This window comes from Humulus lupulus, chromosome X (genome assembly GCF_963169125.1).
Source record: "Humulus lupulus chromosome X, drHumLupu1.1, whole genome shotgun sequence".
NCBI lineage: Eukaryota > Viridiplantae > Streptophyta > Magnoliopsida > Rosales > Cannabaceae > Humulus > Humulus lupulus.
Genome location: NC_084802.1, coordinates 185400575 through 185415082, shown reverse-complemented (window position 1 = coordinate 185415082; position 14508 = coordinate 185400575). Strand labels below are relative to the sequence as shown.

Here is a 14508-nt window from a genome sequence, read left to right as displayed (position 1 = left end):
AAATATTAAATATGAAGTGTCACAATTACATTGGTTAGATATGAGACACACTAATTTAACATGGGATCTTGATTCGCTAAGTAGCACTTCATATGGAGTTGGACACCTTAAGTTGGGGGAAACAGCAACACTCCTTTAATGCAGTCCAACTCCAACATGGGTTTCTGCCACGTGTTTCTTTTGGAAGTGTCCAAGGAATGTAGCAGTGGTACCCATAGTTTCCAACTCCAATCCTATAAAAACCAAATCTCAAACAGAGCTCAGGCACCGACTCAAAAAGAGTAATCAAATCAAATCAAAGCATTTCAATCTTTAGCTAAAATAAGAAAGATAACATTATGTGTATAGCAGTGTTTGTATGGCAAGCTCATCCTCTCTACCCTCTTATCATTTTCCAAAACAGAGATGAGTATCACAACAGGTACGTAAATTCAAAATCATAAAGGGTGTCTGATTTTGTTCTTCTTTTGTGAAATTTTTTGAGATTGTTTTGTTTGTTTTGTTGAAATGGTTGAAATGGAAAAAATAAAAGGGAAACGAAGCCATTGGGGTGGTGGGAAGAATATGAAAATGGAGGGATTTTAGGAGGAAGAGATGAGGTGGCTGGAGGGACATGGATGGCTTGTTCTAAACAAGGAAGAGTGGCTTTACTTACCAATGTTTTGGAGCTTCATTCACTCCCTGAGGCCAGGACCCGTGGAGACCTTCCTCTGCTTTTCTTACAGGTGTGTTTGAACAATGAATACCCTTTTTTTCTTGTTCTTTTCGATTTAAGTGATATAAATATAAATATGGTTATAATTGGGGGTGTTAATGATGGCAGAGCAGAAAAAGTCCCAAGGAATTTGCAGAGGAATTGGTAAAGGAGGCTCACCAGTATAATGGGTTCAACTTAATTTTGGCTGATATATCATCATCATCTTCTTCATCTAACTCCATGGTTTACATATCAAATCGCCCTAAAGGAGAGCCCATTGTAGTGCAGGAGGTTCCTCCTGGCATTCATGTCATTTCCAATGCTAAGCTTAACTCTCCTTGGCACAAGGTTTGTACTTGGTTCTTATCATATTTCATCATTAATGATTGGGTGTTTGACAAAATATTTCTATCGAGAAATTACTTTACAAAGAATTATTAAAAATAAGTTATTTTGCAATGTCTATATTTATATTCAATATATAGGCTCAGCGGTTGGAATTGAGGTTCAAGGAGGAGATGAGTAGATACCAAGAAAGTGAAATCCCAGTGAAAGAGATGATTGAGAAACTAATGAGAGACAGAGTTAAAGCTGATAAAAGTGAGTTGCCTGGTATATGTGCTCTTGACTGGGAGTTCAATCTAAGCTCTATATTTGTTGAAGTTGACACCCCACTGGTGAGTATTGACTCACTCATTCATTAAATCTATGTTTAAAAGTGGCATTTACATGCATTAAAGTTAGTGTTCCATCAAAAAAGTTAGTGTTCATAACATGGGATTTTGTCTTATCTGCAGGGTCGTTATGGAACTAGAAGCAGTGCTGCTTTGACTGCAAAAACAAATGGTGAAGTTACCTTTTACGAGACTTATCTGGACAAAGACATGTGGAAGGAACAGTCTGTCAGTTACCAGATTCAGAAGCTCCAGGACAATGGAACCAATCCAGATTCAGAGGCTCTGGCTCATATATAATTTGCTTGTCTGTGCTGTGGACTGTTTGTGAATATGTATATGCAGCATATCTATTATCCACCATATGACTCAAGTCATGCGTATTTATGTTATAAAAGAAAGCCTTGCCAAGGCACATTTATCTATATTAATATTAAAAGAACAGCCCAGATTCATGTTTCAGAATGAACAAGAGTTTAAAGTACCATCAGCCATCAACTAGAAAATGATTCTATCTATTAACTTGATAATCAAAACAAGCGAACACAGTCATCTGAAAAAACTATAAATGTTTGTTACACTGAATTATTATTATTATTATTTTTTATTCTTGCTGCAACTATGGTATGTTAAATTAACATCACTTTTGAAGCCTAGACTCACTTATCTGCAATTTTACAAAGTACCTCAACAGTCCTGAGGACTATACATCATCTGCAGCAGAAAGTCCTTGCGTTCATCAACTGGGCATCCAAAGAAGGCTCTCACCCTTGCAACATTTGCAATTAGGAAAGTGTAGGCTCTAAACCGTAACTGCACATCGACACCAATGCTTACAAGTTCTTTGAAAACTTCTTCCTCTGAATAAACACGGGGTCGACTCCTCTCTGCAATGGCATTTCCCTCCCTGATTGCTGCGGCAACATCTTTAATTGCTTCCCTAACACTAGCAAACTCTCTCTCAAAGTCCAAATTCCTTGGGGCCTTTCTCTTCTTGCCTTTCAATGATGTTGCGGATAGAGAAGGTGCCTGAGAATCGATTTGTGAATTTGCTTCTGCTGAAATTGGCAGCACGTAATTTCCACCATTTCCACCATTTAAGTCCTCTAAAGTAAATGCTACCTCATTTTGAGAGGCCCCAAGATCATGGCAGTTCAAATCGCTACCGATGTTCAAGTTAACTATATGGTTTGTGTCCTCTTTGGCCATTGCAAAACTGTCACCCGCTTCGTTTGCAAATAGCATCAGCAATTTATCATAGTTGCCTACTGGTGTAGACATCCATTTTCTTGCATCGGGTCTTGCCTATCAAAAAATAAGTGCAAACAGTTTTGTACATTACTAGCTATACGCACTAATAAACTTTAGTCCAAAATCTAGAATACTGAAAAGATGATTTACCTTGATCAGTTCTTTCCACACGTCAGGCTCTGCAGTCCACAGCTTTGTCTCCGGACTCCATGTAAAATCATTAATACCACTGAAAAGATTATGACACTCTTTAAAATGATGCTTAAGAGTTTTCATACGATTTTTCAAGTGATCTTTTTGAAATGGCTCTCCAAGTTTATCACGCATTTCTTTCAAAATGTTATTATAAGCTGCAGTGGTGAAAACCTTATCAACCCTGTTTCCCATGGTTTGCTGATGCACAAGAGCCTCAACAAAAACGTCATCCCAACGTTCCGTCCATTTCACATTGAACCTCTTATCCTCACCATTCTTCTTTACTCTGTGTCCCATTTAAATAACCTGCAAATGCACACAATGGTTGTAAAAAATCAAATTATCAATTCAGTGATAAATAACAATAAGACCTAAGAGAAGTACCTTGATATCAAAGAAAATCTGATCTTATAATCTTGAATAGCTAATTATAGTAGCAAAAGTAAGTTCCCCTTTGCTCCAAATCTTCTAAATTATCAGCATTTATTCACTAAATGTAAGTACCTGTAAGGATGAGTTCGTACGTAATATTAACACAAGCATAAAGGATAAATTAAGAACAGACATGCACCTAATTCTGCTAACCTTTGATTGAATACTGTTTTATGAAACACGCCACAGTTAGTGAAAGAAGAAGAAAAAAGGTGCTAAGTATAGAGCATCAGCCAATAATAGACCATTCCACATATGAACTTACCAGAAGTTCAGAGATCAAGTGTAAGCCATCACTTGCACTAGTTTTGCACCCAGAAACAAAATTTGCAGAAAAATGTACATCTAAACAAAGTGGTGAAAGTATGTAGTTGAAAAACAAAATGTATTGTAGAAAAGAAAAAGAGGTACCAAGAAATTGTAATGAGTAGCAGTTGTTACAAGCTCAAAATTTTCCCAATGAATTGAAAGCAACATAAGCTAAATCCACTCAAGTTTTTTAAATAGTAGAAGTATTAAGCACTACTACATAAGGAAAAGATGTCCTATAATTTCACCGATTCAATATTGGGTTTGGTTTATCATGCAATGTTGATATAAAGTGATTAAATTCTGAGGTGAGTCATCATTTTCTCTAGTTTTGTACCCAGAAAACAAAATGCAGAAAAAAGTACATCTAAACAAAGTGGTAAGAGTGTTTAGTAGAAAAACAAAAGAAAACACACAGCTCAAAATTGTACCAAGAAATTGTAATCAGTAACAGTTATTTCAAGCTCAAAACTTTCCCAATGAAACAAGATTTAGTTAAAGAAAACAACATAAGCTAAATTCACTCAAGTTTTCAAAGAATAGAAGTATGAAGCACTACATAAGGCAAGAATGGCATTTAGTTTCACCAATTCAAAAATGGGTTTGGTTTTTCATATGCAATGCTGATATAAAGATTAAATTCTGAGGTATTTACAAACAAAATTCACGAAATGCCGTTGTTCCTCTTCCCAATTCTTGTAAGTCATCATGAGATTAGTCCACTCCACTTTACCATTTGAATGTTCAATGAGTTTGATCATAAGACCTACAAGAAGCCAGGACCATCATTAATAAATAATTCAAGATAATAACATAAACCCGAAAAAACCACCATGATTCATGAAAAGGGGATACTTATAAACCCTAATTCGAAATTTAAAAGAAAAAATTGAAAGAGATGAGGAGAAGAAGGGTACCTGGGATAGGGAATCGAAAGAGTGAAGCTGAAAAGAGCGATGTTAACGATGAGTGGAGGCGAATGAAGCCGGAAGTAGGAAGTTGGGACCCTCCTCCTCCCCCAACAACCATACCAGCTTTCGCTCTGCTTTCCTCCGATACTGGGCTGGGCTTAGTATTGGGCTTTTTAACCGGGCTTTGCTGTGGGCCAGCTTCTATAGTCAATTAAACCACTTAATTTCAATGTTATCACTTATTCAAGGGAAATTTTCAAATATATGGGAAAAAATTTGTTGTTTTTCAAATATATGGAAATTTCATCTTCAATATTGTTTTCTACAAGAGAAGAAATTTAAACATAAGAAAACAATAGGAAAAAAATTCTTACTACTGCAATTCATTATAACAATTTCAATTTTATGACTTATTCAAGGAAATTTTCAAAATATAGAAAGAAAAAAAATCGTTTTTTTAGAATATATTTAAATTTCATCTTTCATCTTTTGAATGAGAAAAAAAGTTAAACATAAAAAAAAAAATTATAGGAAAAATAATGCGTACTACTACAATTCATTTATAACAATTAATTTCAGTTTTACCACTTATTCAAGAGAAATTTTAAAATGTGGAAAAAACTTTCTTCTTTTTGAAATATATGGGAAATTCATTTTTCATCTCTTTATTTTATGAATAAAATGTAAAACATTACAAAAATAAGAACAAAAAATTATACTACTACAATTTATTTAGGGATATTTGTGGCGAAAATAATCAAGTTATACAAAATGTTGCACTTAAATATTCAAGTTATTTTTTTGAAGGCAAAAGTACACAAGTTTAACTTTTACTTGCCTTGCTAGTATCTGCCGTTACCATCTAATGACAAAGTTAATGGCAGGCACTAACTGTGCAAGTATAAGGTGAACTTGTGTACTTTTACCGCAAAAAAAAAAAATTTGGGTACTTTAGTCACAAATATTATTTTTTATTAATTTTTATTATAAACTTATAAATGCAATATTTTGTATAACTTTGATACTTTCGCCGCAAATATCTCATTTATTTATAATACTTAACTTCAATTTTACCACCTATCAAACACAAATTTTAAAAAATATGATAAAATAATATATCCGTGCTTTTGAAATGTTTAAAATATTCTCTCTTTTTTTCATAAAAAAAAGTTAATCGAGCAACTTTATCCCAAAATATCAGTTTTAAATGTATTTTTTCTATGTATTTTGTGGTAAAAGGCTTTTTAAGGTCCTATACTCATTTGGCAAGCTTAGTAAGTTTATAAGTACAAGATTTATTGCATCATTCCATTTATTCTTATGCACACTTTTATATATTAAAACTCTGTCAAATTGTAATTATCTCTTACACTTGAGAAACTTTAGCTAAATCTTGTTCATCTGATTTTGGGTTTGGAAATTCATTAGGGTCGAACAACAATAAAATATTTGTTATTGTTTTTATTATTTAATCTATCTATATTTTTATTGTTTAATCTACTCAGTATCGTTGGCCAAATATGTAATCGACAAAAGTGAATAGTAATCTATATATATAAAGGAGAGCTTCAAGGAGATGATGTGGCACTCTAAAATTACTCCAAACTATTTTTTCTATTTTCTCCTTTAATCTAATTTTTTTATTCATTTTTATTATTAATTATTTAAACTTTATTTTTTTAAATATTTAATTAAGATATTTTTTTAATATATATATATAAAGGATAGCTTCAAGGAGATGATGTGACACTTTAAAATTACTCCAAACTATTTTTTCTATTTTCTCCTTAAATCTAATTTTTTTATTCATTTTTATTATTAATTTTTAATATATATATAAAGGAGAGCTTCAAGGAGATGATGTGACACTCTAAAATTACTCCAAACTATTTTTTCTATTTTCTCCTTAAATCTAATTTTTTTATTATTAATTATTTAAACTTTATTTTTTTAAATATTTAAATAAGATATTTTTTTAATATATATATAAATGAGAGCTTCAATGAGATGATGTGTCACTCTAAAATTACTCCAAACTATTTTTTCTATTTTCTCCTTTAATCTAATTTTTTTATTCATTTTTATTATTAATAACTATTTTTTCTATTTTCTCCTTTAATCTAATTATTTTATTCATTTTTATTATTAATTATTTAAACTTTATTTTTTAAAATATTTAAATAAGATATTTTTTTAATTAAATACCTAATAAACTAAACAAAAAATAAAATAAAACAAAATCTACATTAAACGTTTTTTTTAGATATTTTTTTAATTAAATACCTAATAAACTAACAAAAAGTAAAATAATAACAAAACTACAAATATATACTACATAATATACTAATAAAATAAAATTTTTGAAGCGGTATATAAAAGATCATATGGTGTGGTGATATATAGTTAGTTTGGAAAAAACATAGACACTCTATTATGTTAATCTATTTCTATATATTATGAGTAATCTATATATAATAATAAATAAATAAATAATCTATCTATTTTTATTTATAACCTGTTGACAAAATACGAGATCCAAATGTCAATTTTTAACAATAAATTATCTAAACGAGTAAACATAAGGTCCACGAGTTAATTTAAAAAAAATAAAGGGTCTAAACGGATAATCAGCTAAAATACAAAGTTCAAAATGGTGTGAACCCTTAAGTAAAACATAAATTATATATATTTATATAATTTACTTTCTATAAAGAATTTTTAACACTTTGAATAAATACATAGTCCAAAGGTTAATTTTTAAAAATAAAGAGTTAAAACGAGTAATCAGCCAAAGTATTGTGTTCAGATAACTGATCTATATATTCCTATTTTTAACATTTTGACAAAACTTGAGGTCCACAAGTTAATTTTTAAAAATAAAAGTCCTGACAGGTAATCGGCTAAAATACAAGGTTCAAAATGATGTGAACCCTTACAAAAAACATAAATTATATATAATTTAATTTTTATAAATAATTTTTAACCTTTTGAATAAATATATGGTCCAAATGTTAAATTATAAAAATAAAGGGTCAAAATGGGTAATCGGCCAAAATACAATGTTCAAATAATCGATATATCCAATCCTATATTTAATATTTTGACAAAACACGAGTTCTAAAAGTTAATTTTTAAAACTAAAGGGTTCAAACGGGTAATCGTCAAAAATAAGTCTTACACAAAACATAAATTTCCATATACATAATTTAGATTGTTTATAAAAAAAATTACGTAAAGCGTATAATAATGATAATAATAATAAAAAATAAAAGCACATGTACAACAAATTTTTTGAACTTTGTTTTCGGTATTTTAATTATTCAGAATTTTTCAAAAACTTGCAAGAGGTTTGATATACAATTATGAAAAAAAAATTGTGGTCAATATGCCCTCACGTGTCCATATAAAGAACATGTTGTACGAGTAGGGTGAAAAAAAATCCATATCGTAGCAATCTCCTAAAAATATTTTAAAATATGTATATTTTGTAATAATTACAAAAGACTGCGCGAAGCGCGGTTATGTTTTCTAGTAAAATTATAATAGTAGGGAAAATAATAATTCAATATAATAAAAATAAAAATAATGTTATGAATATGAATAATAATATTCTATTGTTTGGTTTATTTTTAGAATGAACAATATAAGCAAAGTTACTTTATTTTGTTTGTTGTTGGAACGTAATAGAATAAATGATAAATGACAAAAATATCATTACTTTTTGTGAAAATTTAAATTTAATAGAAAGGGTGCTCAAAATAATTGCAGTCTATTGTTAACTGTGGGAGCGCATCGCCAAAAGCCATAAGCTATTAGTGGATGGTTCCATGTTTCTTCCAACTTTTAATTATAATCATCTTTAAGCATTGTTACTTTTTAGGAGTTATATTTTTTTTGGACAATGTGTTTTTTCTCATTATTTGTTTGGACCCTGTATTTTAATAAATTATATTTTGGACTCTATATTTTGTAAAATAGTTAAAATAGAACCTTAAACTCGATTTTAGTTAATGTTTTCTCAACTAAAATCACAAATAATTTACCAAACTAATAATTCAGAACAAAAATAAAATCATTCTGCTTAAAAACTGTATTGTTATATTCAATTTTTTCTTCATCAAAATTGAGTTTAGGGTTCTATTTTAACTATTTTACAAAGCATAGAGTCCAAAAAGTAATTTGTCAAAACACAGGATCCAAACAGGTAATGGGAAAAAATACAGGGTCCAAAAAGGTATAAACCCTACTTTTTATATAGACTACTATGTGTGCTTATCTAATTAATTGTATGAGTCATTTGACAAAATGACTTATTTTTTTAAGTCATTGTGTATTTTGGGCTAATTTTGATAATTTTTTTGCAAAATGACATCCGACACTCGAGACAAGTGGTCGAAATATTCAAGAGCTAGTCGAAATTTTTTACTTAGATAATTTTTAAAAAAAAATTATCAAAACTAGGTCAAAGTACAAAATCGACTCTAAAAAAATAGGTTATTTTCACCTATTCCTCTAATTGCAATTTAATTATGGCTTTGTTGTACATTATTTGGATGATATAATAGAAATTAAGTCTAAACCGCGGTGTAATACTACAAGATGATGTGATTTGGTTTTGGATTTTCCTAAAACCACAAATGCGACTTTGTTTTGAAGAATAGACAAAACTACACCAAACCACCTACACCCTAACTAAAATAATACTATTCAAAGAAAAGGAAAAGTAGTAATTTTTTTAAAAGAAAGAAAGAGCTTTGGACAGGAAAGAGCATTAATAGTTGACGTTTGGAAAAATAATTATTGCAATCAATGGAACTGTAATTTTATATGAAAAATATTGCAAATGAATTATAATTTAGACGGGCACTTCTAATAAATAATTTACTTTATTATTTAAAATACATTATTAAAATATTTTTTTTTTATTTTACCGACAAACTTTACATATCACCATATATAGCTTACATCATTTATATATTAGAAAAACTGTGTAAAGGTTGAGAACACAAAAAAGAAGTAAGGCTCTTTTTGAAGGTCCTGCCAAAGAAATTTCCTATATATTATATTCATAACAAGGAAAATTGGCTTTTACTTCGGTTTTTAAGCTTGATTTACTTCGGTTTTCGCTAAAATTCGCAACCGAAGTAGTTCGGAGCGAAGTAAAAACTAGCTAAAAACCGAAGTAGAATCCCCACTTTCTACTTCGGTTTTTACTTAATAACCGAAGTAGAAAGTGTATATACGCTAGCATCCTGGGCACTTTCTACTTCGGTTTTTAGGTAAAACCGAAGTAAAATGTGCACTTTCTACTTCGGTTTTACCTAAGAACCGAAGTAAAAGGGGACTTTCTACTTCGGTTCTTAGGTAAAACCGAAGTAGAAAGTGCACATTTTACTTCGGTTTTACCTAAAAACCGAAGTAGAAAGTGCCCGCATTTTTTATTTAATATATGTTTCTAATTATTTTTAAATGGATGGTTTCTATTTTTATATAAATATATATATATATATATTTTGGCCTGATTTTATTTAATTGATCTAATTAATTTTTTTTTTTTGCCTAATTATTTTTCAACAATTTAATTATATAATATTACAATTATATATATTTTTACAATTGAAATTGGTTAAGAATTTTTTTTGAATGAAAATATGATAACTTTTATTAATTAAAAATGTTGTACATAAACATATAAAATACAAGTACTTAAGTAAGATAACTAGCCTTGACATTAATACATTTACAAAAGACTAAACTTACAACTAAACAAAAATAGGCTTACTGATAAATGTATGGTATCAATTTGCCTAACCATTCGTGTTGGATTGGTAAGAGGTTTGCAATCTCACAATATTGCGTCTTCCCACCAAACTGTAAAATTAATAAATATAAATTAATTTAATAGATTATCGATAGCAAATAAATTATAAAAAATGAACTTACTTTTTCTTTTAGGGTAGTCATTGCATTTGATTCCCGTACAAGATCTCTAATGTACTTCAAGACATAAAAACCACATTCATGACTTTGTGGTTGTCTTGGACATGTAACATTGAATATCTTTGTGGGATTGCCGAGTAATGCATTGGAAGAAGCTCTATAATATGCACTATTTAAAAAGAAAATTATTAACAAAAGTTATTAAAATGTAGTAACATGTAATATTTGTTGCATATTAAGAAATATTTTAAAAAATTTAAGACTTACCTCATTATCATTGAATCAATTTCTTATGGACGTTTGTGTGATTTCAATGGATCTAAGAACACGATTTTTCCTTTTGGCATAGCAATCACCAACATCCAATGTTCCCTAAAATAAGAAGCGTATGTTAAGTAAAATAATTAAATTTTTAATATATGACTAATCAAATAAAAAAAATTTACACTATTTCTTACCGTATGTTCCAAGGTATAAAGTAAAGTTGACCAACTCTATCCATGGTCATCAACCAATTCGCCAAGTCAATGGTTGATCGCTCTACATCGTTAACATTATTAATGCTAAGACGTTCAATGTCATAAAACTTGTAATAGACACGCTGATTTGGAAATAGGGACTCCCAAATGCATCTGCAAAATTTTCTTTAGTGTTAAATATTTTGAAAAATTTCGGCAGAGTTTCCCCTATAAATAGGACTTCCCAAACCTGTAAACATTCAATGTCTATGAAAATTTTCAACAGATCACAGAGCAGTACTCATAACTGATTCTAAATTCCTATCATTCCAAAGAATTAGTTTAAGGGATACCTTAATCCGAATATCATTGCTGAGCCTCCAATCATATGCAAGGTAGCAACTTGTTCCACATCCTCTGAAGTTAGGAATATTGACTCGCGATTCATGAATGTTGGGTCCACTGGAATGGAGACGACTGAGTTTATTCCCTTAACTCTGCAAAATTCTCTCACCATAAACTGAAGGCTAACATGGATGTGATTCATGATGTGATCGGCAAATGGTTGGCCTTCGGTCAGAGTGTTTTCGGGATTGACGTGAGACCCAGCTGATGACAGATGCGGGCTAGTCATAGGAGGTTTTGACATATCCTTGGATGAACTTTTTGACATAGGAGGTTTCTTTCTTAGAGGACCCTACACAACATCAAGTTAAAATAATATTAAAATACTGGATCAACAAATATTTTAATAGGTAACAAATTAAAGAATTCGTTTATACCTGGTCAGTCATAATTAAATCTTTTGGCCAAGGAAGAAATGTGTCATAAGTATCTCGAACATAGTATATCTCCCCAACAGAACATGGGATTTCAGCATCCTCTCGTAACATTTTGGTGACTCGCACCCTCGCATATTCGTCTGTCAGTTGAACACCATGAATAGTCAGTGGACCCACCCCATCAATGATAACACCCTCTGCCACCACATTATGAATATTATCCGAACAAAGTAACACATCCTGCATGTACGGTGTGTCATCCTGCATGTACGGTGTGTGGTATTCTTCGTCGCTCTGCTCGTCATCATTGTCGTGTTCATCCATATCATCTATCCCACTTGCTTGTTTAGCTTTTTCCTCCTCTAAAGCTTTAAGTTCTGCTTTGAGCCTCGCAATTTCTGCATCTTTCTTACTAACAACATCAGCCATTTCTGTTGCTATTTTTTGTTTTCTTCCAAAGACAGACGAAATCTTCGCAAACGACCTACAATAATCAACCAAATTTATTTTAAAACTAAAATATTATAGAATTAAGTTAAATGCAACAAATAAAAAATAATATCATACCCAAGTGCTCTAACACGCCCTGGGTGCTCAGGTGTCCCTAAAGCTTGCGTTAATATGTCATTCCGACCCTTTGCAATGATTTCTCCACTACTAACTTTTTCTTTCAGCTCATTCTGTGGAACAAACCAGTGGTCACTTATATTAGTGACTTATAAGAACTTTATCATTCCTAAATTACTTTAAAATACTTGCTTGAAACCACTTACAATTCTTGCTTCAATTTGTTTGTCCAAATCTGTGACAAGAACCTTCCTCTTTTCTCGTGCTCTTATCCATACTTGGTACCGTTCTACATCTGCCACACCTAGTTCAGTTTTCTACAACATACAACAATTAATTAAAGTTGGTGAGTGCAATATTCTTCATAACAAGTTGACAGTTATAAAATAGTGATGTGAATTACTTACCAGGTCCTCTCTAACATTGGCAAGCCCTCTACGAGATATACGATGCCTCGAAGTATATTTGAGAGCTCTTTCACGTTGTGCTTCCCGCAAAACCTACATTAAATAGGTAACAATAAGTTTTTAAGCAATTATTAGTATTTCAAAACTAATAAATCATATACATAATAGATATACACAATAGTACCATAAACTCAGGAGATAAACGGTGGCTAACAAATGTCCTCCAATCTTCTAGGTCAAGTTCTGGATATTTCTTAGGAAGGATTTGGAGTTCATCTATCAGACCGTCTTTTGCCAAAGGGTAGATGTAGTCACTAGTGATGTTGGTCTTAAAATCTCTCATCATTCTTCCCGCACTTTTCATTAATTCTGGTTTCCAATTTTCTGGAATGTTAAAGGCACCCTGAAATAGAAAGAGAATGATTAATGAAATGCAAAGTAATTCATGAAAATGATCAATATATTAAAGTAATTAAAATATTCATAAAATATTTTCTTACATATACATCCTCCCATATTCTATTATTCAATTCTTGTGGGACTTGTCTCCAATCCTTATAATTGAGAGAGACCGTTCTCCTAGTTTTAACTCCAAGGTACGATTGCATCTCACTATATGCTTTCCCTATAGGTTGACCTTTATCATTAAACTGAATATTTCTCTTTATTCCCTTAGCTTTTTGATTATTGATATTGCTCTTCTTTGTTGGGCCTCGCCTATTTGGTGTGTTCTCCCCTTCAGAAATTGTCATCTGCACATAAACAAGAATTAACGTTACAATTATGACATAAATAAATACATATTTAACATAAAAATGAATACATTACTCACTGGACACATTTTCTTTTCTTTTTTCTTTTCTTGGTTGATCCACAATCTACCCATATTCCGTCTCTAATATCATTTCTAATATATTCCCCATCATCATCAACTTCATGGAAATCATGGATTTTCTCAACTTGCTCATGTATTGGTTGTCCAACAATAAAATTGTCATGGAACAAATCATCGTTTTCTTCGTCATTTTCATCTTCTATAAACTGCATTTCCGGGGTTCGTAAAACAACTGACCATTTATCATCAGCAGGATCAGTTATGTAAAACACTTGTTTTGCTTGGGTAGCCATGATGAAAGGATCATTCTTGTGACCTTTCTTACTTAAATCAACCAAAGTGAATCAAAGTTCATTAATTCTAACCCCAACATTGTTGTCCACCCAATAACACTTGAGCAGAGGAATTTGAAATAAGGAATAATCAAGTTCCCATATTTCTTCAACAACCCCATAATATGCCATAGTACCAGCAACTGGATTATTGTCTTTTGCACTAGCGAAATGCACTGCTTCTGCCACAATACTTACTCCACTATTTTGAACCATTCGAGCATCATCTCGTGACTTTGTGTGAAATCTTTTTCCTCCAACAATGTAAGCATTTTGCTTTATTACATGAACACTTGGTTCAAATGATATGCGTTTTAACTCTGTCGACACTCCATGGTTTTCTTCTCCCAACCTTGCTAGAATAATATTTTTCAACCATCGACTAAATGTTTTATTGTGCTCATCTATAATCCATTTCTGTTTATTTTTAACCTTGTTGGGAATCATTGATTGTAATAACTCCATGTGCTCACTACAATACAAAGTACAACATATTAAAATTTCAATTATACATAAAAATGAGCATAATGTTTATTAAATCTATAACTTACGTTATATAGGGTTGAACTTCGGGATTGTTTTCCAACACAACTAAATGAGCTTGATCTAATTCTGCACGAGATATGGTCACTACTGTTCCTTTCCCTCGTAATCCTCTATCAACTCCATCCGAGTTATTCCGTGGTTTGCTAATTCCGATTGTGTCGATTCCAACCAT

General features: G+C 31.0%; 2 protein-coding genes and 1 non-coding gene across 4 annotated transcripts; 1 reads left to right on the top strand and 2 right to left on the bottom strand.

The window, feature by feature from the left end:
• The first annotated feature begins 270 nt into the window (after positions 1 to 270).
• On the top strand, positions 271 to 1836 carry LOC133803152 (uncharacterized). The gene is made up of 5 exons (XM_062241116.1): positions 271 to 421; positions 533 to 725; positions 824 to 1045; positions 1183 to 1374; positions 1495 to 1836. Exons 1-5 carry the CDS (start codon positions 339 to 341, stop codon positions 1669 to 1671), a joined length of 867 nt encoding a protein of 288 aa, XP_062097100.1. The 5' UTR covers positions 271 to 338; the 3' UTR covers positions 1672 to 1836.
• A 31-nt stretch (positions 1837 to 1867) lies between these two features.
• LOC133803150 (uncharacterized) lies at positions 1868 to 4625 on the bottom strand. Of its 2 annotated transcripts, XM_062241114.1 has the most exons (5): positions 4476 to 4625; positions 4214 to 4324; positions 3202 to 3321; positions 2773 to 3123; positions 1868 to 2676 (listed from the first exon to the last, which is right to left on the bottom strand). In XM_062241114.1, the coding sequence occupies exons 4-5, from the start codon at positions 3112 to 3114 to the stop codon at positions 2059 to 2061; spliced, it is 960 nt and encodes a 319-aa protein (XP_062097098.1). In that variant the 5' UTR covers positions 3115 to 3123; positions 3202 to 3321; positions 4214 to 4324; positions 4476 to 4625; the 3' UTR covers positions 1868 to 2058. The 2 variants fall into 2 exon arrangements, with proteins under 2 accessions (XP_062097098.1, XP_062097099.1); XM_062241115.1 differs by lacking the exons at positions 3202 to 3321; positions 4214 to 4324; positions 4476 to 4625 and having other exon boundaries at positions 2773 to 2851; positions 2989 to 3127.
• LOC133807508 (small nucleolar RNA snoR101) lies at positions 3475 to 3541 on the bottom strand. Its single transcript, XR_009879417.1, has one exon. It is a non-coding gene; the product is annotated as a small nucleolar RNA snoR101 (small nucleolar RNA).
• Positions 4626 to 14508: the final 9883 nt, after the last annotated feature.